General features: G+C 38.5%; 3 protein-coding genes across 4 annotated transcripts in view; all 3 read left to right on the top strand.

The window, feature by feature from the left end:
• The window catches only part of pard6gb (par-6 family cell polarity regulator gamma b), a 32700-nt gene extending 24302 nt beyond the window's left edge, over nt 1–8398 (top strand). The window contains exon 3 of one of the 2 annotated variants that reach the window (XM_062435736.1): nt 6473–8398. In XM_062435736.1, coding sequence (XP_062291720.1) covers nt 6473–7548 — 1076 coding nt within the window. In that variant the 3' untranslated portion in view covers nt 7549–8398. Of the gene's footprint in view, nt 1–6469 lie in introns of both variants that reach the window. The other variant, XM_062435735.1, reaches the window with a different exon arrangement.
• Nucleotides 8399–13583: 5185 nt separating this feature from the next.
• Nucleotides 13584–15771, top strand: rpz2 (rapunzel 2). The gene is made up of 2 exons (XM_062436181.1): nt 13584–13656; nt 14762–15771. The coding sequence occupies exon 2, from the start codon at nt 14800–14802 to the stop codon at nt 15487–15489; it is 690 nt and encodes a 229-aa protein (XP_062292165.1). The 5' UTR covers nt 13584–13656; nt 14762–14799; the 3' UTR covers nt 15490–15771.
• Nucleotides 15772–17266: 1495 nt separating this feature from the next.
• On the top strand, nt 17267–24936 carry krit1 (KRIT1 ankyrin repeat containing). The gene is made up of 17 exons (XM_062435651.1): nt 17267–17406; nt 18507–18676; nt 19019–19175; nt 19390–19482; nt 19557–19686; nt 19768–20011; nt 20504–20619; nt 20800–20943; nt 21065–21221; nt 21562–21669; nt 22135–22291; nt 22499–22650; nt 22804–22970; nt 23134–23221; nt 23327–23533; nt 24168–24284; nt 24506–24936. Exons 2-17 carry the CDS (start codon nt 18575–18577, stop codon nt 24593–24595), a joined length of 2229 nt encoding a protein of 742 aa, XP_062291635.1. The 5' UTR covers nt 17267–17406; nt 18507–18574; the 3' UTR covers nt 24596–24936.
• The last annotated feature ends 642 nt before the right edge of the window (nt 24937–25578 follow it).

Genomic DNA, 25578 nt, shown 5'->3' with positions numbered 1-25578 from the left:
AGTTAAGTAGAATTTCATATATGCTTCATATATCTCAATTACCAAACTATAATGTAGTGTTCCTTGCATGGTCTGGCGTTCCTATGAAGTCGTCTGAAAGGGTTGTGTGTTGAGAATTCCTCACCAAGGCTGCTATGTCTGGGTCATGTCACTGGGTAAAAATATCATTACCAGGGGGTCACAGCCCTGAGCGTCCACCACTAAAGCTGTTAGCATGGTGTTGATGTTGTCGCCTACACCCCAAGCCTCATAAGCACAAATTAACAAGGCTTTCCACTGATGGTTACATTTTAAAATCTGTAATAATTAAAACAATATATCTTTTAAATTGTATCAAATTAATTATTTTTAATTTAGCACTTTTCAAGACATTGTGCTTTTACAGGATGTTATTAGTACATATTTTCTGACAGCAGCTTTGACAGTGACTCAGCCAGTAAGAGCTGAGGATCGTGGATAAATGGATACATGCTAGTACTGTACACACAACACAAACAACAAAAATTACAATTTCTGGCTCCAGTTACACAAAAAAGTATGTTTCTCATCTCCTGTTCTTGTGATGTTCTCTTTGCCAGCACAGGTATAACAAAAAAACATAGTGTGCTAACTTTCACAAAGCTCTGTGTGAAATATCACACATGAGGCCGGCCCCAAACACGTCTTCAAACATAATTAGTTTGAACTTCTTCTAGTGATGGGTGCTGCTGGGGGATCCAAAAGCATTCCAATCATGTTGTGGCTGTGCTGTTGCATATTCACTGATGTCAAGCCAGGAGCGTGTGTTTGTTTGTAACTGTTTACTTTTTCACGTAACTGCTCATACTGGTGTACACACAAACATTAGTGTGTTACTGTCATTACATCACATATAAAATCACCGAAGCATAAAAAGGATTTCAAATATTGTGTCCAAATAGAAGCGTTTCTTGTTTGGTTGATTTCCATCGTATTTTCTGTCTCCGTTTACAGTTGTTGAGTCAGTAGTGAATGTATGAAGGCCTGCCAGGAATAAGTGTGCAGAGAGGCCCCTAATGGTTGATCATAAAACTCTTTAAATTCCTGTCTTTTATGGGAAATGTTGGAAAAGCAGTAGGACTTTAAAGGACCTTCTTTTCACAGTTTTGGTTAACTAGAGGTGGGCTTCAGTGGAATAAAGAATATTTTTCCTCTTTTTCCTTTGCTTTGCAAGCACGAGAACATCACAGGGGCATTAAATAGCAAGCTTACTTCTACTGGATCTGTTTCTTTTCTCTTCCCAGGTGCATTTAGGATAAATCTAAATGTGTCAGGTTGTTCTCAGTTTTCATTAAAGTTAACACTGAGTAAAGCTGTGAGAAAGATTAACAATATGCCAGTGATTGACATTATCTGGCAAGCTTAAATTAGCCAGTTGCTTTAGGTCAAAGCAGCTCTTGCCTGTCTAGAGAAGTTATGCAGGTCTTTAACCTGTGCTGAGATATCCCCAACTACATTTAACACCACATTCCTTAAGTCTCATGCGCACCCACAAGCTCTTAAGGCAGACACACACACACACACACACACACACACACACACAGATGTACTCATCAACAGAGAGCAGAATGTAGAAGTCATCCTGAAGCCGACTTTTCACCTCTGACCTCTTTCCCCCGACCTTACCTTGGATTGTGAGTTGGAGCTGCATTAGGTGGAGTTTTTTGGGGGTTTTTGCATCATGGTGTTTTTTGCTTTAGGTCAGCTTGAACTTTCCTAATTTTATGTCAGTATTGTAAGACAGTCTAGTCAGTGAATGTAGGCTTACAATGCTGGATAACTTGGCAAAGTTTAATTTCCCACTGTCAGTTTCTGACTTTATTTCTCTATCCACCAAACTATGTCATAGCTCTCGTATTACCCTCACTGATACTCTTTACCACAGATGTTTAATGTTATTTAAGTGAATAAATGTTTTTCCATCCTTGTCAGCATTTAGCTAGCTATTAGCTGGATTTCTTGAAGAATTTTCCTGACTTAAGTGTAGAACAAACTTAAGATTTGATTGAGTACAAAAAGATGGTGTGTGTGCATGGCATGCCTCCTCTGTGCACAATATGTGTTCCTAAATTGTGTCAATTGTCATTTTATATTCCATACCCTGATCAGGAAAATTACATTAAATAATACATAACATTGTGGAAATATTGAGTAATGGTTAAATGAAACAAAAAGCTATTCTAATAGGCTTTAGTCCTGAGGTGCTGTCAAGCCTGCAGATGCCTGGCAATGACCCGACAGTCTTTGATCAACGGGTTCACTTTAGCTTACCCATCATGCTTCAGTGTAGCAGGGATTAAGTTTGTCAGGAGTTGTTACGATAACCTTTGTGTGATCAGCTGGAACGTGCTCACTTTGTCTAGCTCCGCTCCAGGATCCCTGTGTGTGACTCCCACACTTGGCAGGACTGAGTTAGAGCTAGAAAGCTGTGACACCTGATAGTTCATCCTGACCTAGCTTCTTTAAAGTAATCAGTGACCTTTTATGAGATTGCATTGTCTGAGGAAAGTCTTGTGTGATCTGCAGTTTTCTTCTGTCGGTGTAGATCCAACTTGGTTTAAAACTTTTTAAGACAGACATGCATGTCTTTTTTTTTTTATCAACCAGGCCTAGGAATGCACTACAGTAGCAGAGAAACATTATTTTTACTTTGCAATGGAAAAACCCTTTTGAGTCTGACACATGCACTGGTTCAGAATGTAATACCTCCGGCCCTCAGACAGACACATAGACAGACAGGGTGCTACTGCCACAGTCTGGCTCTAAAACTGGATATCTTAATTTGTTTGGCATCTCCAAACTCTGTATTCCCATAATGCTCCTGGGGTTTTATTTACCAGATGAGTACAGCATCAGCCTTGCTTGTTATGGAAGGCATTGTGCACTTAACAGCAGCAACTAACAATTATTATCAACTATTAGATTGTTTTTCTATAAATGTGAGAAAAAAGTGAAATCTTGGCTTATTTCAAAGATTGCTTGTTTTGTCCAATCCACCTGTCCAAAGAAATTGATTTTATTGCTATTCAAGACAAAAAAAACGAATTCTCACTTTTTAGCAGCTACTGTGAACCAGATATTGTTTGGCGTTTTTGATTGAAAAGGACTTGATTGATCAATTACCAAGATGTTTTTCTGTGGATCTACTAATCAATGTATTGACTCATTCTTTTAGCTTTATTCAGCTCAAGTAGTGCAAAATACTTTTTTCGTTCTTCATGGGACAATTTGAAGCAAGAAAGTTTGAAAACAAAGTACACACATACAACTCATTTACAAAGACAATATAAAATACAAATACAACTATCACAATATTTAAAAAAGTTAAAATACATGAGGATCAATGGCAGTGGCTGGTCTGTACCTGACTAACAATATCCAATACCACAAAGGTACATATTATGTAAAAAAAAAAAAAAAAAAAATTAAAACAATTTTTAAAAGTGTCAAAAATGCAAGTTGATTGGTCAGTCTCATAGTAATTTCTCGTGCTGTTGCTTATCAAGAGTCTAATGGCCTCTGGTAAGCTGAGGTAGTCTGGAATAAAAACAAACTTACCTCTGTTTGTTTTAAATATAGGTTGTGCATGCAGCGTGCTTAAAGGTCCACATGTTGTATGTGTGCTTTCCTGGAACATCTAATGACAGCAGGATTTGATGATTGCGAGTGGCAACTCAAAGAAAACCTGCTCTACCTGCGGCTGCTTTTCTTTTGTTGTGAAACACCTACTTCCTTATGGACTTGGCTCGCACTCACATTTTCACAAACTATGAGAAATTGCTTGAATCCTGATAACTATTTATTAAAATACATGAAGTATGAGACTTTAATTTACTTTCTTTTCAGGTAAATCAGCCATACTTACAAAGTAAGAAACTGTGTGATGAGTATTTTGGATAGTTTACACTGGGCTTGTGTTAGGTTTCTCCTCGCTATGTTTTAATACAAAGTTTCTGGCATTGCCTAAAAGATAACCAAATGCGAAATATGTTGTTAATTTTTGGTTGTTAGTCACATTGCTGAACAATAGACGACATCATTGAGGCACAATTTACACACAGACCCTTAAAATAAGCACTCTTCCTGGTGGATTGTGACCAGTGTAATCAGCACAAGGTGTCCCAAACCCATATTTAACCCCTGCTCAGCTTAACTAAAATCTCTCTTCAACCATCGCCTGAGGATATATCAAAGTACACTCCATGTCTTTGTGTTCGTAAATTTCTTCAAACAAATTACACAAGCGTGGGCTTCTTATGGGATTTTGGAGAACAGCTGTGAGACATTACATGGAGAAAGTATAATCATAGTTGTACACATAAGATTTGTGACTGAAAGATCATCTGTCCTACTAAATTCATTGGTGATGTGGTGTGCTATGTGGTGTGGCGCTGGTTTCAGACTGAGGTGAGGGTGTGGAGGGAGGGTGTTGCACCAGAGACCTGTAATGAGACTCTGAAGCAGTTCCCTCCAATATGGTTCCTAACACGGAGACTTGCACTTGTGGCAGAAATTCCAGCCCTGTAGCAAATCCCCTTGTCTGGATTCAATCAAAGCAGCTTCTGCCACGACATGCCGAGAAATTTAAGTATATCATGCTAAGAATACCATGCCCCTTAGTTTGATGATACTCAGAGGGTCTCACAAAAAAGGGTGGTGTTAAAAAAAATCAGATTTTTAAAGGAGCAAAAGCTGATAGGAGGCATTTCCCAGGCCTTTTTCTTTATCAGGTTGTTTTGGCACTGCATTTTGGCTTGAGCCTGTGAGCATTTGATTGCAGCATTGAATGCTGTGCCAAGAGACGTCAATCTGCCATTTCACCAGCGCCTATTTATCATTTGTATTTTTGTGATGTTGCTTATTTTCCCCTCATTTTATTCATTGACACTTACCTGTGGTTTGTGTCTTTGCTGGCCCTCACAAGCTGCCTCTTTTCACGTAACAGTGAGGACATTGAAATTTCACAGTATGTCCCCAGGCTTTCCATACCCCTTTTCATTCCTGAAACTGTAGTGTAACATGACATTGCTTAGTCAACATTTTGCAAAAGAAGCAAGAGGGAGCCGCGGGAGGAAGAAGACAACATATATTAATGAAGACTCAGCATTGCATAGGGAGTTGTATGGCAGAGGTCCACGCTTCTCTGAGGCTGGACAGACGACTAGCCAGCTGGCTCTGCTCTCAGACTTTTTATTTGTTTCTGTGTTCTCTCCTTCCACAGTATACTTTTAAGATAGGGCCAAAAATTACAGTCTGTTCACCCACAGATGCCCCCCCATACTCACAATCCGTTTCATAAAGCAGGTGTCCCAAACAGTGGGGCAAAGATGACTCATTGTTGTTGCCATGGAAGTGCAGGAGCTGATGCTCCCGCCTAGGGACCTTCACTTCCTGTCACATCATGCTTTGCTGTGTCCAGATTTCCTGTATGCCTGAGAAGGGAAGATTAGAGAGCTATCAAGGTATTTTTTTCATTTTGGAGGATAGCTTATTACCTTTCTATTTATCACATGCTGACTCTCAAAAACACACGTGTAGTACATTTTAGTCCTTTTTCTGAAGTGTGGCTCCTCAGAGCTTCAATGTTTCCTTCTTTATTTTATCAAAGAGAGTTTATTAGTGTGTTTGGCAGTGGTAATGTTGTTCTGAAGAAGTCACTCCCCCATTGCGATGGTGATCTAATCTTCCATGAAAGTTTTCATTGTTTCATTGGTTACTGTAAATCTCTGGTTGTAAACATCATGCTTTAACTGAGATTACAAAACAAATCTTCCCTAAGAACTTATTCTTTCCACATTGTCTTGTCTTGTATTCCTTTGAGCCACATACTCTGTAGTGGAGCACTGACTTTTAATCCTTGTATACCAAAAAGTACAGTCAGGATATTTTTTATATTTGTTGAGTTTTGTGTATTTGTGTGCAGAAAAGTATACTGGGAATCACTACAGCTGCTGCTTGGTAGCATAAGGGTGGGTCACCTCTGTCAGCACAGGCAGGAAAGTTCTGCTTATTCAGCATTTTATCAGAACCTGCACTCACAGCTTCTCAGCAGTATGTGAATCCAGTTGATATTTTTCACATTTCGGTTGGGCTCATTTTAATGTTGTTCATTAAAGATTAAGGCAAGAAGTACTCAGGTCTGTTTCATGGCTTCAGTAATAAGAACTGTGTTAATGTCACATATGGAATAAAATCCATATAAATGATTGCAGGTCTCTTACAGTAAAACTCTTTTCAAGAACATCTGTGCGTCATTGAAATAACGGTTCTTGAGTTTATAAGGCAGGTGGTTTGATTTAAAGGTGTAGGCAAACACTGGAGTGTTTATGCGTAGTTTTTGTTGTTACATAATGGAAACTTTTTCTCTTGTCAGTTTAAATTGTGAGATTTTAGGACTTAATCTAATTTCTTCTTCTTTCTGTTTCTCTGTTTCCCCTTTATTTTTGTGCAGAAGAGGTCGACTATGCTAACTTTGGCACCAACACGATAACACGCAAGAAGAAGGCGGTGGTCGCACTGCGCAACAATGATGTCAACCGCAAGCGGCCACACATCCGCATTGGCATGCCACAAGACTTCCGGCCCGTCTCCTCCATCATTGATGTGGACATCCTACCTGAATCTCACCGCCGTGTCCGACTGTATCGTCATGGCTCTGACAAACCCCTGGGCTTTTACATCAGAGATGGAACCAGCGTCCGTGTCACACCACACGGGCTTGAGAAAGTCCCAGGCATCTTCATATCTCGGCTGGTGCCCGGAGGATTGGCAGAGAGCACTGGTCTGCTGGCGGTTAATGATGAGGTGCTGGAGGTGAACGGCATTGAGGTGACTGGAAAGTCATTAGATCAAGTGACGGATATGATGATCGCCAACAGCCACAACCTGATCGTGACAGTCAAGCCAGTGAACCAACGCAATAACGTGGTCCGCAGTAGCAGGATCTCTGGCAGCTCAGGCCAGTCGTCTGACAGCAGCGGGTCAACTGGTTACCCAAGTTTGTCAGTAGCCTCAGTTGGGGTGATGTCCTCTGGAGCACATGGTTACCAAGACGACCTGGAGAGTGATGAGGATGCAGATATTGTCATTGAGAGCAGCCTTAAGCGGCCATCTCAGAGGTCCAATGCTTCCATAGCATCCAGCTTGTCTCGTACACACCAGCAGACGCCAACAACAGCCACAGGTCCGACGGCACCTCCCAGCCCTCCCACACGTCCCTCATCGGTGGTCTCCACTGCCTCCTTCCATTCCCAACCAAGCCTTAACGGAGGCTCCCACCATCACCATCACCAACACAGTCTCAGCTACCAGCTCCACAGAGACCTGAACCTGCAGCACAACCCGCACCAACAGTCCCAGCACAGTCATCATCACCATGTACAGCCTCCACATCACAGCAGCAACCCCGCCCTCCGCCACAGCAACGGCAGCCTGCACAAAATCCTCAGCTCCCTGAAAACGGACCCACGACACAGTCTTGCACTGCCCAGGGGAGGGGTGGAAGAGGACGGCACCGTCATTACCCTATAATACTTCTAAAACATCCAGAGACAGAAACATCCCAACTGCTCAGAGACTTAAACTGGAACACCAGGCCAAATAAATATGAGCGCATGTGTTATGTCAAGATACTAATTTTGTAACTTCTGTTTGTTTTTACAAGATGATTGAAAATAGGAGTCTGCAAACCAGGAAACAAGAAAACTTAATGTATATATTTTTTGTATTTTTAAAAGTTCTTTTTGTCTTACGTCAAAAGATTTGTACGTATGTAATTAATAAGTATCAGAACAAAAAACTGATTTTAGGCAAGTCCACTGTATCCTAGAACTCTGAATGTGGCAAAAGCCTGATATCTTTTGTTAGTGACCACTTTTTTTATTATGATTCTTTTCATTCTTATTACTGGGACCAACTTGGGGTTTGCTTATGGATGTTTTTAAAGAGAAAATCTATATTTCTTATATTCTGATAAATGCTGTGTAGAGTATGATTTTTTTAATAGTTCTTTTATGCATTGATGATTGTGATCAAATTCTTGTATCTGTTCCAATAAATTATTCTAAGTCTCTCAATTTTGTAAATCTGAAATGCAATGTTTGTGTTAGCATTTACATGTTTGATTCCTAAAGATTTGGATTGTGCGATTTAAAAGTCACTGATTCATTTTATTCTGGAGATTCAACTACTTAACTAGCTAATTGGTTTTTAACCACTTATGGGCAAAAACAATTTTCCCTTAAGTTATTTTCTGTATTGAAAGTAGTCAATGCTGTATCAATTATGAGAAAACAGCCAAAAACAAAAGAGAGAGGTAACTTGAGTCAAAAGGTTGAAAGAGTGAATAGAAATGTTTAATTGGCGGATTAAAGTTTGTGTGATTCAATTTGTGTCTGTTTAACCTCATTTTAAATCTCCTATTTCATCACTTAGTTACAGTTGTGGGAACATAATCCTGCTATAATCTGATTTATTTTTACCAAAGAAAGAAGCAAAGATCAAAGAAAAGCATTATCTGACGGCCTCGCCTAAACATACAGCAGAGGCATGTTGAAGACAACCCTAACAAATTGGACAAACAAAAGACTGTGACATCCCATCAAGATATTTCCAGCTCAACTTAGATGGACTTGGAAAATACTCACATAAAATATCAAAAGCCAAGAACTCCTCTACAGACATGCAACTTACATCTCAACAGCATTTACCAACAGTAGCATCTGTAGACCAGAATGCATAACCAAAAAATGTCATGCATGTTGTAAAGGGTGTGACTGCTTTTTGTGGAAAGAACAGTTTGTGCTTTAAGCATTCTGCAACTAAAGTAAAAGCAGTAAAGATAGCTTACAGAATATTTGGTGGATTTTCCATTTTCCACCACATTATCTACATCACATAGGTAAAATCACACTCACTATTCATATGATTGCTCAAAGCTGTTGGAACATTTAACTCAAAATAACTATCAAAGCACTTTTATTTTCACTTTGACCTCACTACAGTCATGTAACTCTACAGCTTTGGCAGTACAAATGTCAGGTTGAGTGTTAGGTGCAGTCATTTACAAAATGTCATGAATTCCTGTTGCTCTAGACATCACAAAGTGAACATAGTATCTCAAATAAAATAAAATGTTCCTTTTTCTGACACAACTAGTCTTTATCGTCCAGTATATGTAACCTGGATATACAGCAAGAAAGCAGCTCTCTTGGGTCAGAGGGCCTTCAGCAGCAACAAACTCCTTTCACCTCTCTGCTAATTAAGTTTTATCTACTGCATTTACTTGGGATGCCACTTTGCTCAAACAGCTATTGCTCATTGACACCCAGCTGGTCTGATTTGGCTGTAATCAGCAGATTGTGGATCCAGACCCACTATCATAAATGTTGTACAATGAATCTTTGCTATCAGTGCTGTCAACTATAAAATGCTGTCAATCATGTGGCAACCTGCAAATTAGATTATATTATCAGCAGAAGATATTGATAAGGAAGTAATAAGTAATAATTGTTAGAAATAGTTTGTACCATTAATGTGTGTTAATGTGTAAACTATGGATTTTCCTCAAATGACACAGATGAACTGCTGTGGAAATTTGGGGACGTAAGTGTACAAGCCCTGTTAAATATAAAATTAAATTAAAAAAACATCTAAATGAAAACATTCTACTTATTGATGTGCAAAACACTCATATGATATATTATTGCCACCCTTGTGATTATTTTACTTAAGCATGTTCATATGTATGTTTCTCTCTTTTCAAAGAATTGATCATTCATAATAAGCAATAACAAAAGTAAATATGAGTATTTTTACTATATATTTTGTATACTGAAAGGTGTGAGAAACCTAAAAAGGTGTGCCTCTGTATCAGGACTGTGCAGACTACTGATGCCTTTTGCCTGGAGTAATTCTGGCTGCCATCTGCTGGCTGAGATTGCAATGACATGGTATTTCATGAACTGTAATACATCATCAACTGTGTTAGACATTAGCATCAATGTCACCACATACTGACATTTGCACCTTAACTAGAAAATGCAAGACATGTGAGGTGTGTTGGCATCCTGGTGTCCCAAAAAGCATAATCAAGCTAAAAAGTCAAGGTAAGTCAAAGTGGGCTTTACATGACTACATGACAGCGGTGAGTATCAGTCTATTCTTTTTCAGATTACTTCCAATGTTTCAAACACTCACACAGTAAAATTAAGTTCTGTAAAATGTAGAGGACTGCTTTGATTTGAACAAAAGACAGTCTGGCCATAAAACAGTGACATTAATTATTATTTTGATAAAATACATTCTTCTTGTTGTTTTTGTTGATTTACTTAACTTGGAAAGACTCACTGAGATTGACTATCATTTTAGCAGTGTCACTTTTCAGCCTTTTTCTAACTAGGAATGTTTGTATTGGATGGTGGTGTTAGAAAAAGTACTCAAAACTTTTTTCTGCACTAAAACTCTTGATGCCTAACCACACAGTAAAAGTCCCGCATTTAAATCTTTACTCGAAGTGAAGAGTGAAAGAGAGGAATTGGTAGCACAATGAACTTAAATTTACTTGTCTGTTCCAGATGAGGCTTTTAATTCAAATGTATTTATTGCTGGACAGATTAATGAATAATAATGTATCATATTTCAATTGTTACATTTTTTGAGTAACACCCCACCCTCAATCATTTTACTTATTTTTTTAAATGTATTTTTTGGATAATGCCACCCCCTTAGTCATTTTACCCATTTTTTGAGTGACACTGCCCCGCTTACTAATTTGACCAGTTTTTCACGTAACATTCCCCCTTCACACATTTTACCCATTTTTCAGGTCACACAGCCCCCTTACTTGTTTTTTTAACAACCCTACTCATTTTATGCATTTTTCGAGTAACACCACCCCACTTCCCAATTTTACCAATTTTGTGTATAACACCATCCACCTTACTCAATCTACCCCTTTTCTGTCACAAATTCAATTGTGACAGTGGGAATTTTTTATATTTTGCTTGGTTATTGTTTAATTTCTTTATCCTATGGGGATTATAACACGATATAACATTGGGAACAGATCATTCTCAAGTGGCTAGTACAACAATGAGACTAATCTCAGAACAACAACAGGCTATAAAAGTCCATCATACCTATACAAACTTCTCTATTAACTTCATGACAAGAAAAGCCATTGATACAGGAAGCTGAGGAGGAGTCAGAGCTGTAGGGTGTAGCAGAAAGCACTGCAGACGATCACTTCTTACCATCACTAGATGGCGCCAATGTAAGACATTTATAATATTTACACACAGTGGCCCTCTAAACAGGTATTCTAACTGGTACAAAATACTTCATAGATTGAGTAAAGCACTTTAAATTGTTTTTGTGTGATGAAATGTACTGTACAAATTAAGTTATGTTGCCTCTCCACAACTATGGGGGACATGAGTGCTACAGAGGACAATGAAGATGAAGTTCAGAATAACATTTACATTTACATTTACATTTACATTTAGCAGACGCTTTTATCCAAAGCGACTTACAAGGGAGAATGAACAAATGAATAAATACTCAAATGGCAGAAGACATTCAGAGGAAGATGCAGGAGGTGCTCAGTCCACAAACAGTTTCAGTGATACTAAGACACGAAAGCAATGGAACTATTTCTGTTTCCTGCTTTTAAAGTATGTCTCCCGTTTCTGTCTACTGATAAAATCTGTGGTATCTGGTCATGTGGTCATGACTGTATCAGCATTGTTGCTAGAAACTTACAATGGTAATTTAATGCTAAGTAAGTTTTATAAAAATCAGCCTATAAATTAAGTTTTGATTGTTTCTTTTATCAACGCCACAAAATTAGATGATAAAAATGAATAATCTTCAACTTACAACCTTTATTACAATGAAGTCTTCCATAAGGGCAAATATCTAAATTCAAAATAGGTATTTTGTTTCACACACACACACACATACACACACAGACACACACACACACACACACACACACACACACACACACACACACACACACACACACACACACACACACACACACACACACACACACACGCACACACTCCTGCAGAAAAAACATCTCTTGAGACTTTATCTCTGTACCTTGGGTCATTTTCTTTGCTTAATTCTGTCAGGGTTGCTTTTTCACAGCAAATATTTTGACTTGCCATTGTAGGTCAAGCACAGGTGTCACTAATAAGATTAACAATGTCTCTGTTCTATTCAAGTGTCCCAGTAGGTCATGACAGTGTGACAGTAAGTCAGGAGGTACAATGCCAGAAACTTAAAACTGAAGAAGATAAACTGAACTTTTTACCATGACTTTTATACACTTCATCTTTCTTGGAATGTCACTTTTCTTGAGGTTTTAGGACTGTTAAGGTCCCCACCAGCTTGGTGGCATTTTAAAGGGTCAGTCAGTTCAAATTACACCCACAAAACAAAAAGTTCTCATATTCTCTCACTGGTTGGTAAATAGTGCTGCAGTAAAGATTTGTTTTTTGGGCATTTGATGAGTTTCTTCTTTTGCAGATATAATCATACTAAAAAACTGTTGGCATCGTATTCTGTGACATTGTTTCTGGAAAGAAATGTTTTGGTTCTTTAAAATATATTTCTGGCTATATGTCATGTCATGTTTGCATCTGCATCTTCGTTCAAGTTGCACTTTCCGACTTTATTTTGTCAATCAATCAATCAGTCAATCAATCAATCAATCAGTCAGTCAGTCAATCAATCAATCAATCAATCTTATTTATATAACGCCAAATCACAACAAAAGTCATCTCAAGACACTTTACACATAGAGCAGGTCTAGACCGTACTCTTTAAGTTTTATCATTTTGGTAATTCTACAATCATTGTTTTGATTAGTAGTTTCAAAAACAGCAGCTTCTTGTAACATGCAAAGAAATGCTGAGTTTTATACATAAGTTTTATACAACCACTATGACAACTTCTCCTCCAAGAACTTTTTCTGTGGCACTGTACATTAAATATATACATCAATCAGCCAATATTATCAGCCAATATTATCAGCCAATATTGGCCTATTACAGATGGTGGGTTTCCAATGCCACATAACGATGGCTACTATCAAAGCTCAGAACTTATGAAATACATACAGTTTATTTACAATGTAACAAAGCCGTGTTAGTCTGCAGAGTAACCAAAGTCTTAATGTCTGACGTCTTCCTTTTAGACACTTCTATGTGATCATTCAATATGTGTACTTTGAACAGTAATGCAAAGTGATACTAAAACACATCATCAAGTCATTCTGGTCATTCTGGTTCCTGGTTATAAAGTGGGACTTTGTCTATTTACTGATCATATCTGTGGTATCTGGTCACCCGTACTGGTTTGGAAGGTGTGTGGACCTACAATTAACACAACAATAAAAATGATACTCTGTCATTCACTGTCTGTGGTTTGAGTTTGCTGCTGCAGTGCACTTAGAAGAACTCCCTTCCTCCCTTCATCCAATCAGCACGAGGCATACATGAGTCACTTCCTCATGTTTACTCCCTTATATGGCAGAGGGGGGCTGTCTTTATTTTGCTGAGGGAGGAAAATGGTGGAACGCAAGGAGAGATAGCTTCAGTAGACAGAAGGATACCACCAATTTTATCACTGGTAAGTAAACATCTGCTGCGTCAGTGCTTTGTAATCTTTGCTCTGAAGGATGTTTGAATCCTGTGTGATAGCTGAGTCAGCTGGGACTTCAATACAAGCAAAGTATTTGATGGTTGTTTTGTGTTTGTGAATCAGGAAATGAGAGACACTGGCTTAAAAACACAACAGCAACATGTCTAGAGTTAAATTTAAAGGTGCCATAAAGCTTTTGTATATTATTTGAACTGTTAAAGAAGACAGATAAAAGGTCCCAACTTGTAACAACTTTCCAATTTCCAGTCTTTCCTGTGTTACTATGTAGACACACCCACTGTTGTTCCAGAGTTATTTTACCAGAAGGACAGCATTGAGATTGAGATTCATGTCAGAACTATGATTGCTGATTGCTGTAGTACTTGCAAACTGTAGACTGAAGTGCTTCATTATAAACAATATTTTATAAAATTATTTTCCAAAACAAATAATTTGCTTTATTTTTTATCTGAAGGGTTAATTCAGCATTCAGATAAAATAAAGTTTCCTCTAGAGCTGCAATGATAGGTTGATTAATTGGTTAGTCAATTTAACAGGCACCTATTTTGAATATTAAATAATTGTCTGAGTCATTTTTAAAGCTGCTGGAAATTCATGGGTTTTGGACTGTTGATCCAATCGAAAAAGGCAGGTTTAACACATCATCTCAACTTTTTAGGTGATTAATTAAGAAAATAATTTACAGTTTAATCAATAAAGAAAATATCTTTTACTCCTTGCCCTAGTTGTCCCTCTCTGCCCACGTGCTGAAGGTCTGTGTCACAACAGAAAACATAAGACCCATTGCGACCTTTTGCCAGTAACATTAGTGTGTAAGATGACACCATTTGCAATATGGCAAATGTGCAGCAGCTGGTGACATGTGGGCTCAGCAACCTGAGAGTTAGCCTTGTTTTAAATTTTTATGGTAATACTAGACAACAAAACCATTTGAGAACCTCTGTGACCAATCATTATGTTAAAGATCTGGTTGGTTTATCATATCCAGAAAGATTTTGAACAGATGCTGAAGTTTCCAGGAAGAGTATGGATGATTTTATAGTCCATATTTTGCTTTTTTCTGTCATTCCAGCCTCAAGACCTTAACGTGGCAGAAGAAAGACAGCAGTGATGGCTGATGCAGGACAGGTCAAGAAAACTGCAGCCAAGGTGTTGGGAGCCGTGGAAAAGGTGTCCTCTTTCGCCTCCTCCATCGACCCCATCTTTGGAATTGTCTCCTCCCTGGTCGGGGTGGCTCGCAAGGGCTTGATGGATGAGGAGGGCCATGCTCTGGACAAGGACTTTCAGGCAATCCACACCAAACTGGAGAGCATCTCCCAGAAGAACCAACAATGCCTGAGACAGATCCGCATTGATGAGGTGAACGAAACCTACGGCAAGTACGAAGAGTACATTAAGCACCAGTACACCGCCTTCAACAGCATGGTGGCACAGATGAAAAAAGATCCCGACAACAACCAGCGCTACATGGAGACCTTTGAGAAGATTTATGAGAGAGACAAGAGTGACATGAGCCTGGATGTGTACTACCGTGGTGTGATGGGCATCAACTTGCTGTTTGGAAGACCCCTGCTGCAGGTGTACCTGGATAACTGTGAACGTGACCGTGAGATCATGGAGCGCCGCTGTTCACACATCACTCACCTGTTCCACATAGGTCTCATTTCCCTCATGGCCTACACAGCTGTTACAGAGGATGACGAAGATGAGGTGCGCGAAAAGTGGGCCAAGAGGGTGCTGGATATCCAGACGAAGATGCAGGAGGTGCTCAGTCAGTGCAAAGACAAAAGCTCCTCCTGAACGTGGACCAGCAGGGACCGACGTCCACTAGGTTTGGTGGGGACCAGTACCAAAGTTTATAATCTCAGCTGTGGACCAGAGAGAAATGACAAATCATGTTATAACATAAATATATAACAGAAGCTATGTTTTCCTTTGTTTGTGCATTTGAGCTCTACTTGTTATTGTTATTGCATCAATTTGATGATATATAAACTTTGTATTTTATTGTTGTTTTAAAGAGACCACTAAGTTACAGCTGTTATGTGTTACATGCCAATAAACGCATATATATTTAGCTGATCAAGTTTGTGAAATCCATTTCATATCCATTAAAAACAACACTTCACACTTGAAAAAGTCCTGCTATACTATCATTTATTATAAGTGAATGGAAGATTATCTTATATCCATACAGAAAACACACACACACAAACCCTGCTCTTCTTGGAAAACCACCCCTTAAAACATCAGTTGAAATCATCTAGCCATGAATGAAACAAAAATGTCCTAAAGAAAGAGAGATTAGGTAGGCCAATCTCACTGATGTCCAAACAAGCCAAAATTAGAACTACCAATTAGTCAACATGATCAAGAAACTGGTAAACAACGAGAAATCCCCAAAGGAAAAAGGCAATATCATAAGGAACCAATTGTATAAAGCTATTAAAACATTGCGGACCCACCCGTGGACCAGTCATTTCAAAGCACTAAAGCCAAACTTTACTGCATCTTGGGGAAGTTTGAATACAATGATATACAGGATATGTATGTATTGTAGATACTGTTTTCCACGTGATGGTAGGGTGCAGCTATAACAAAAATGTCCCTAAGTGTAAATGTCATACAATAAAAAGTTGAAACAGGCTAACAAAAACATATCTCATACTATTAGAGTGAAATAAGATTGTTTTTCCAACCTTCAAGCTACTTAATTGCAGAGACCCAAAGTGTAAAATATAGATTAAAACATTATAAAATCATTTGAATGAGTACAGACAAAATATAAAACAACACAACATGCTTTCACAAAAGGTAATTGTTACCTTGCACCCATGAACTTTTTGCCCAAACTTGCTTGCATTGTAGCGCTTTATCTTCTTTATCCTATACAATATCCATCTTTTTACATATTTTGTTGTCTGATCTGATACTATACAATCTTTCATTGATTTTATTGATGCATACAACAAACATACGCACGCACGCACACAAAGAGCCAGTATATCTACACTATGTTGAAAGGACTCAATATGTTAGGAAATAGGTTATATTTAGGAGAGGTTAAACCAGGAGAAAATGACAAAAAATAAAGATTTTACTACAGAAAGTGTATGAAACTAATGGCCCAAACAATCATACATTCTGTCATTGTGCTACTTATGGATGGAATAGTGAAAATAAATTATTCCCCTATTTTCCAGGGTCCCTTGACACACTTGGAGAACTCTATATTATATTTAAGTTGGAGAAATTGAAAAGTAACATAGAAAGAAACGTTTTATTTAATCCCTGCAATATTGTGTAATGTGTCATTTATTGTATTATTATATTGTATATTATAATGTCCCTTTCTTTTAGTAGTTTAGTCCAGATCTTTAGGTCTATAAGTCTAAAATCCCTCTAAAATGCATTATACATCTCATAGCCCCCTTTTAACTATTAGGTGCAGAAGTACTCAAACTAAAAACATCTAGGAATTACATCGTAAACACTGTGTGATGCATGAGCACACTCGGCTCGCACTGCGTCCCCCGCACCGCCAGAGTCCTCTATTTTCCAACCTGAGCTGCTGTACTTGAACGTAACTTGACTGCTCTGTTTGTCAGTGCAGCCCTGCCTCAAAAACTAAGGGCCTGCGACCACTTCAACACAAATATCCGCACTGGAAGTTCACCTGGACCAGTGGCCCAACTGAGGACTGTCACATTTAACACAGTGAGTGCTAAGAAACAAAAAGAGTTTGTGGAAAGCTGTTTGAGGAAAACGCCGCGTCGGTTTCGTTAAGTTTCAGCGGCTCAGCGGGCGGAAAGGCGATAGCATCCAGGCTACAGCTGCTGATTCAGTAAAAAAAAAAGTTGTTTGGTGTGAAGAATATAATATATCAACAGCGGATAGATACAGGAATTCAATGTTCAGGTTAAAATTACAGTTTATAACATGCAATAACTGTTTAAGACAACGGAGCGTTTGGTTTCCGGGGCGTGACCCTCCTCTGAACCCTGAAGGCTGATTTCTGAACTGATGCTTTTACTTGTTTTACACTCAGCAGCAACAGGAAGGTCTTACCCATCTCTATTTAACTTAACTCCTATGGTATTTATTATTGATTGTCCATGAAAGTGGATAACACCTGCTAAATGCATTAATTACATACTCAAGCTTTCAGTGTATTTTGATGTCTTCTAACAGCAATCATAAGGCATCACAAGTAGGATCATAACATTCAGTATCAAGTGTTTCAGGTTGTGCAAGCTTTATTGAACGTGGAAAGTTATAAATATAATGGATTGCATTTATGACACTTTTTGGATAACTAATCAACTAATGAAGAAAATGATCAAGAGATCTATTGATCATGTAAATAATCGTGAGTTGCAGCCATACTGAAAACAGTAAAACATTTCTATTGCAGTTTCCCAGAGCCTGAGGTGACATCTTCTTGTTTAATCCGACCACTAATCCTGAATCCTAAAACACTCAGTTTACTATCATAAAATACAGAATCAGCAAATCTTCACATCTGAGAAACTGGTTTGTTATTATGCTTGAAATATGACTTAAATCATACAAATACTTGCTTATTCATTTTCTGTCAATCCTGTATGATTCAACTAATAATTTGAGCTGTAATTAAGATCAGCCTTTATGAAAGGATTAACAGATAATCTGGTTCTGTTATCAAATAAAGATTTCATTGATTTACTGATGAACAACTATATTGAACCAGGATAAACAAGCTGGATGTCAGTCTTGTCAGGATGAATTTACTCCACTCATCAGTCCTGATAACATTACCTTCTCCTGTGATTTTTCAGGCATGCCTCTCCACAGCATTTGGCCCTTGTGTAGGACGTTTCGTTGGGACTGAGGAAACATCAGCAAGATGGGCAATGAGGACAGCCTCGAGGATGTGTTTGTGGCAGTCATTCGCCCAAAGAGTCAAGTCAGCCTTAGCTCAAAGGAGTACAGAGCCAAAGCCTATGAGGTAAATGTCCCGAGTCTGACAGTACATGCTTTCCTCAACATATAGTTCAAATTTACAGGAAAAAAAGCTAGTTATGAAGAGTTGTTGTTAGTTTGGTCTTATTTAAATTTTTTCAAGCAGTTAACATAAAACGGATAATTAAAAGAATTTGTTAAATTACAAACATCTTGAACCCTGATTGGCTGATGACACTTAATAACCTCAAGTCATTACTACTGCAGTTTCCAATAAATAAAACGTGACAGCTACAACAGCCAATGACACCTAACCAGATGTTCAACCTACCAGTCCAGAGTTCTTATCTGACTGTCAGTTTCCATGTTTCTTCTGGTGAATGTAAAGATCCTGTTGAGTGAAGTGCCTTTGGAAGGGAAGGAGAAGAAAAGAAAGAAAGTCCTCTTGGCGACAAAGATCCACACAGGAGGAGACAAATCCAAATCCATTTTGGATTATGTTGACGAAACGATCAGACCAATATCTAATAACCAAGGATTCATAGGTAAGTGTGGGACTGCTGACTTTAATTAAAACCATTTTTTGGCTCTTTAAGGTGAAGCAAGCATCTACTCACAACCCAAGAAATGCCGCCAAAGACAGATATCTGCTTCTCAGATTGTTTCATTTTAATAGCTTTTAGAGGCCAGAAGAAGCAAAAATTGTCCAAAATGTCATGATGAAAATCGTTTTTATTGTTTTATTCATTGTCTTTTTAGGAAAACGTGTGGTGCACATGAAGAAATTTCCCCTAGACGGAGATAATGAAGGGAGGGAGGCCTCGCTTTTTGTTGTGCCAGTCAGTGTTAAAGGTGAGCCAAAGACTATGAATCTGATTCCACAGGTTCTGTAGCTCAGCAGTAAATTAATGAGTCATTCTGAACAGATAACAGCAAGCCTGTGTACAGCGCTGGGAGCCCAAGTTTCTACTGCTTCCAAGACATCATGCGGGTGTGCAGTGAGACCAGCACCCACTTCTGCTCCAGCACCTCCAAGATGCTCCTGGCCTTAGACAAGTGAGGATACATTTGATCTTCCCTTTGCCAGTTACTGGGAGGTCAAACAAGGCTTTAACATTGCCTGTTTTACCTCCACAGATGGTTAGCAGAGCAGCACACCGTGCCTCACGCCATCCCTGCTCTGTTCCGGCCAGCACCTGTAGAGCGGGTGAAGACCAATGTGAGCAATCCGGCCTACAGCAGCGAGGGAAAACTGAGTGACGAGGGTTTGCACATGGGCTACACTGCCCTGGAGATCAAGAGCAAGATGATGTCCCTGGAGAAGGCAGACATGTGCATCCTTAATCCGCTCTATGGCTCTGATCTGCAGTACACAAACCGGGTGAGAGAGTTAAAAAAAAAAGTGGTGTTTATTCAAAGGGCAATGTTTCTAAATTAGGACCCCTTGTAGCGTTTTTTTGTACCAGAAGAAACTTGAAAGACGAGAAAATTATTACATTTATCCTTGAAGATTTCACTTAGAGTCCAAGACACAGTTCTAATATTTTTTGAAAAATGAATAATTTGACATTTTGAGAAAAACACTTCTCTGCTTTCTTGTTGAGAGTTGGATGAGAAGATGTGAAAACAGACCAAGAAATAGTCTAGCACACAACCCTGATTTATTGTTTTTACACTTTGGTTTTTGTATGCATTAAATTAGGGGACCTGGTACGTGGGTTTTGTTTCTTTTGGATAGAATCAGGCTTGCTGTTCCACCCTTGTTCCTGTCTTGTGTCGAAATATTTATTTTAATAAAAATGTTGCTAATCAATCATATAAACTTAACCACTTTTTCTTTGTTCTGCCTGCCTGTGTGATGTTTTGTTTGCAGGTGGATAAAGTTATCATCAACCCTTACTTTGGGCTCGGAGCGCCGGACTATTCCAAGATCCAAATACCTAAGAGGGAGAAGTGGCAACATGGTCCCAACTGTGTGACAGAAGACAAGTGAGTTATTCTTGCATATGTGTGAGTCATCTCTTCTCTTATTGGGGCGCTAAGTTAGCAGGATAGTGTAAACGTCATGCATTGAGCTTATGAGCTTTGGCTTATTTTTTAATCCGCTCCTTTCCCCCTTCATTAATGTCTTACTGTATGAATACCCAACACAAACTCCTTTCTCCACAGGGAGCGTCAGTGGGTGGATGACTTTCCCCTCCACCGCAGTGCCTGTGAAGGAGACACAGAGCTGCTCTCCAAGCTTCTGGACAGCGGCTTCTCAGTCAAGCAGCTGGACAGCGACCACTGGGCTCCCATTCACTATGCCTGCTGGTGAGTCTGACGTTCATTCAACTGCCCGAGAAAGTCAGAAGTTTTTTCATTACTTGAACTTTAGTTAATCTTATTCATGAGGAGTCATGGTTAAATTTGACAACTGTGTGGTTCCACTCAGGCACGGTAAAGTGGAGGCGACCAAGCTGTTGCTGGAGAAAGGCAACTGTAATCCAAACTTGCTGAACGGCCAGCTCAGCTCACCTTTGCACTTTGCAGCCAGAGGAGGCCACGCAGAGATAGTGCAGCTCCTGCTGCAGCACCCTGAGATTGACCGGGTATGAAATGTGATCTTTGTTGTCCTAAAACTTTTCTCGTTTCTTAGCTTTAAAGTAAAGTTGCTGTGGATTAGGTTTAACACGAAATTGATATTTATTTGCACATTATACATGTGCTAAAATGTGTTTATTGTCAAATTGTTTACTTTATATTCATTACACTGGACTGTGTCATACTGGGAAGTTAAATGTAATATTGTAAATTTGGCTTATGTAGTAACTGCTTTGTATTGTAACTGAGATATATATGTGTGTACAATGACCATAATAAATCATGTGATATAATTAAAGTTGTAAACAATAAAACAGTAAATAATGATATTGACTTTCTGACCAACAGCACATAGAGGACCAGCAGAAAAGATCCCCTCTGCAAGTGTGTGAGGAGAACAAACAGAACGAATGGGAGGAGACGGTGAAGCTACTGCAGCAAGCCAGCAGCAAACCTGTAAGTCACACATCAGACAAAGATTTACTGATTATTTTATTGGAACCATGACACCAAAATGATGAAGGAAAGGAGCAGTCTTTACCAGTATCAGAGCAGTGTATGTCCTCATTTCTTAAGGACATGTGGTACAGCATGTAAAGGAACTGTAATGTCTTAAATGCCTTTTACATTTATGTAATTCTATGTGAAGAACAGAGTATATGATGACACACATGAAGCAGTGTGCAAGTGCTTTAGGGGCTCGTAAAGGAACATGTGTGAACATTTGTTTTGTATATGTATTGTGTTGCTTTTACATGACTCCACTGCAGTTAGGTCTGCTGTTCACTAGATGGTGCTATTTCCTCAAGCATAGTTCGAGGTGTCTGGCAGAATTTGACTTTATTTATTAATTTATTTAGCGTCCAAGGACAGGATTTTGTGTCACCTGGTTTTATTTCTGATATGTTTTTTGTTCTACAGTATGAGAAGGTGCGAATCTACCGCATGGATGGCTCATATCGCTCTGTGGAGCTGAAACACGGCAACAACACGACAGTACAGCAGATCATGGAGGGAATGCGTCTTTCTCAGGAGACACAGCAGTACTTTACCATCTGGATCTGCTCAGAGAACCTCCGTAAGTCCACACATGAAAAAATACAACCCAAACACACACATATGCCAAAAACACTCCCAAATCAGTCAGTTTTGTAGGATTAACATTTGATCAAACTTTTTTTTTTTTCATCTCAAGGAGTTTTATACGTTGTTGCATTAGTAGCCTTTTTTGTTGTCATGGCAACGCTCAAACATGTGCATGTGTGTTAATGTATACGCGTGACAGACTTGCAGCTGAAACCATACCACAAGCCGCTGCAGCATCTGCGGATCTGGACAGAGATTGTGACAGACCTGACGGTGCTGGATCCTCAGAGGGAGACACCTCAGCTCTTTCTACGTAGGGATGTTCGGTTGCCTCTAGATGTTGAGAAAAAGGTAGCTGACTACAAAAAGATATTTCATCAGAAACTGTAGCTGGGGGAAAAAAATTGTGTTTTTGAATTTTTGAAAATCTTCTGAAGTGCTGATGCTTGACATGTCAGGTTTTAAGAAGCAGTATTGACTCCACCACTTACTGTTTTGTCCCAGGTGGAGGATCCACTTGCCATCCTCATCCTGTTTGATGAGGCGCGTCACTGCCTCTTGAAGGGCTTCTTTCCTGCTCCAGACACCAAGCTGATCACACTGGCCAGCCTCCTCCTGCAGATCATCTATGGCAACTATGAGAGCAAGAAGCATAAGCAAGGGTTCCTCAAGTAAAAGACTGTTTATTAAATACATATTGGACTGATTTGATCGTGAATCATTTTGACCATATTAGAAAAATGCATTGGTCACTTGTTACCAGTCAAGTTGATGTGTTTTTGCAGTGAAGAAACTTCTTGAATACTGTTAAAGTTTGTGGGTTTTTTTTAATAGTGAGGAAAACTTGAAGTCAATTGTGCCGATATCTAAGGTGAAAAGCAAAGCGTACCACTGGACCAACAGGATTCTTCATGAATACAAAGTACACTTACATTTTTCATCATAAATATTCCTTTCACCATTTAAATTAATTTACACTGCCCCCTGATCTTACTCAAAGCTTCCCTCCCCTCTCACTCTCTGACAGGCCTTGAGCACCAGCGAGGGAGTGAGCAAAGAGATGCACCACCTGCAGCGACTCTTCCTGCAGAACTGCTGGGACATCCCAACATACGGAGCAGCCTTCTTCACAGGTCAGGTCTACACGAAGGCCAGCGCCAGCAACCACAAAGTCATCCGTGTCTACGTTGGGGTCAACACGAAGGGTCTGCACCTCATGAACATGGAGACCAAGGTATCCCACTGTCTTTATTTTTATGTTTTATGCTTCAAGTCTGCACCAAAATTGCCTGTGTGATCTCTGTGATGTAAAGCTTGGTGAGTAGAGTTTTAACATGCACAGAGCTCAAGTGTTTTGTGTCTTCAAGAGGGTTTAAGGGTACATTTTGTTATCAATTATTTGAATCTATATAAATATGTATTAAATACATTTAATTAAATTAATCCACAGTGATAAAGTTTGCAATTCTTGATGTTGTATAGAGGCAATTTTTCAAACCTGTTATTTTGCTGTACAAATTGCCTGGACAGTTTAAGTGGGTAATTGTGCTTAATTATTTGTAAATGGGGGGAAAATGAATGTTAAAGCCTTACATTTAATAGTCTGTTAGAAAGCTGAGATGAAAGTGAGAAGAAGAGTCTAGTTGTTTGGATTTCCATCAAACTTAATTAGAGTATCAACTTGCATACGTGTCATTTATTGGTAACTGAATCTTTATTTTGGTGTGAACTATTCCTTTAAGCATAGTGTGGGATTGAATATTTCTATTTATGGTTAAAGATTGATTTTAATATTTTGTTGTTTTGTGCTTCTTTTTTTTATATTTTGAATGCATGCTCAGTATAATAATTACACCTTTGCACTCCAGGTCCTTCTCATCAGTTTAGAGTACAGCACATTCATGTGGCAGCTCGGACATGCTGACCAGTACTTCCAGATACACAGTGGTGAAAACAAAATGAACTTCATTGTGCACACAAAACAGGTAATGGCTGTGGTAACCATTCAAGTGGTTCAACTAATTTTGTATTTTACTAACATGTATTGCAATAGGAATTGTAGCTAAAGTAGTATTATAATTTATATAAATTCTGAAGGTTTTTATTTTGACACTCTTTTCTCAGGAGTGACATTTTAAATCGGAAGTGTTTATATGTTGTAATGAATATGTTCAAGTTGAAAATTGTCTTTTATGTTTCCTCACAGGCTGGCCTTATAGTGAAGCTTTTAATGAAGCTGAGCGGACAGATAACTCCAAATGAAAAAGGCCCATCAGACAAATATGCATACGGCTAAAAAACAGGTTGAAGACAACACAACTGCCAAAGATCTCAGTGCAGGTTCTTCTTACTTACTCTCATCTGACTGCAAAAACTCTGAACGGAGGACAAAGCTGCCGACCTCTGCACAATCGCCTAATTTTGTCGTCTTACCAGTGTCTTTTACACCTTTGCATTTTGTGTTGTTTGTTTTTTGATGAGTCTTATATTTTCATGTCATGTAAATATGTTTATTTAATGTTTTGTCTTAATAAACTGAATGATGTATTAATAAGAATATATTGGCCTTTTTGTTGGACATTTTTAAATTATTTTTTATTCACAAAACAATTTATTTTTTTTGTTTCTTATGTTGGCTGTTGGAAACTTATAATAATAATAATAATAATAATAATAAGCTCCACACATTTTTTACTGTTCAGACACAACACAAAAATGAAGACTAGACTTTGAAACACCACTTGATAGACAATTAATTTTAAGTGACAGAGGATGCAATCATGTAAAAAACAAATAAGTGCTTTGTATTTTAATGATATAAGAAGTAGCTAATACTTGTGCACCAAACAAGATAACATGGACAGACTACAGTGCATGTGAATAAGCTTGTTGAAATGCCATGAAAAATATTGTGCACATTATTTTGTGCTAACTATAGAGCAGTGTGTTTGGTTACTAATGAAATACCTCATATCGTTTTGTAAATGTACTCAGTCCATATATGATGCCTTTTGTATTGATTTAAAAAAAAAAAAAAAAAACTTAAAACATTCTTTGTTATGCTTACAAAATATATGTTTTAATTGAACAATGAGTTGTCGAGTTGAAGCTGATATTCACTCTTCCAATTCACACACGTACAAAATATTTATATATATCTCAATACTTTTATTAGCTAATTATTTGCATCAAAGACAACGTTTCTTTAATAATTGATCAATATCATATGTATTTCGGTGAATTCTCTGAAACACATAAAATACATTTACCTTTTCTTTT

The sequence above is a fragment of the Scomber scombrus genome, chromosome 16 (genome assembly GCF_963691925.1).
Source record: "Scomber scombrus chromosome 16, fScoSco1.1, whole genome shotgun sequence".
Lineage (NCBI taxonomy): Eukaryota > Metazoa > Chordata > Actinopteri > Scombriformes > Scombridae > Scomber > Scomber scombrus.
The sequence above is the reverse complement of the archived record's forward strand: the minus strand, read 5'-3'. Positions and strand labels throughout refer to the sequence as shown.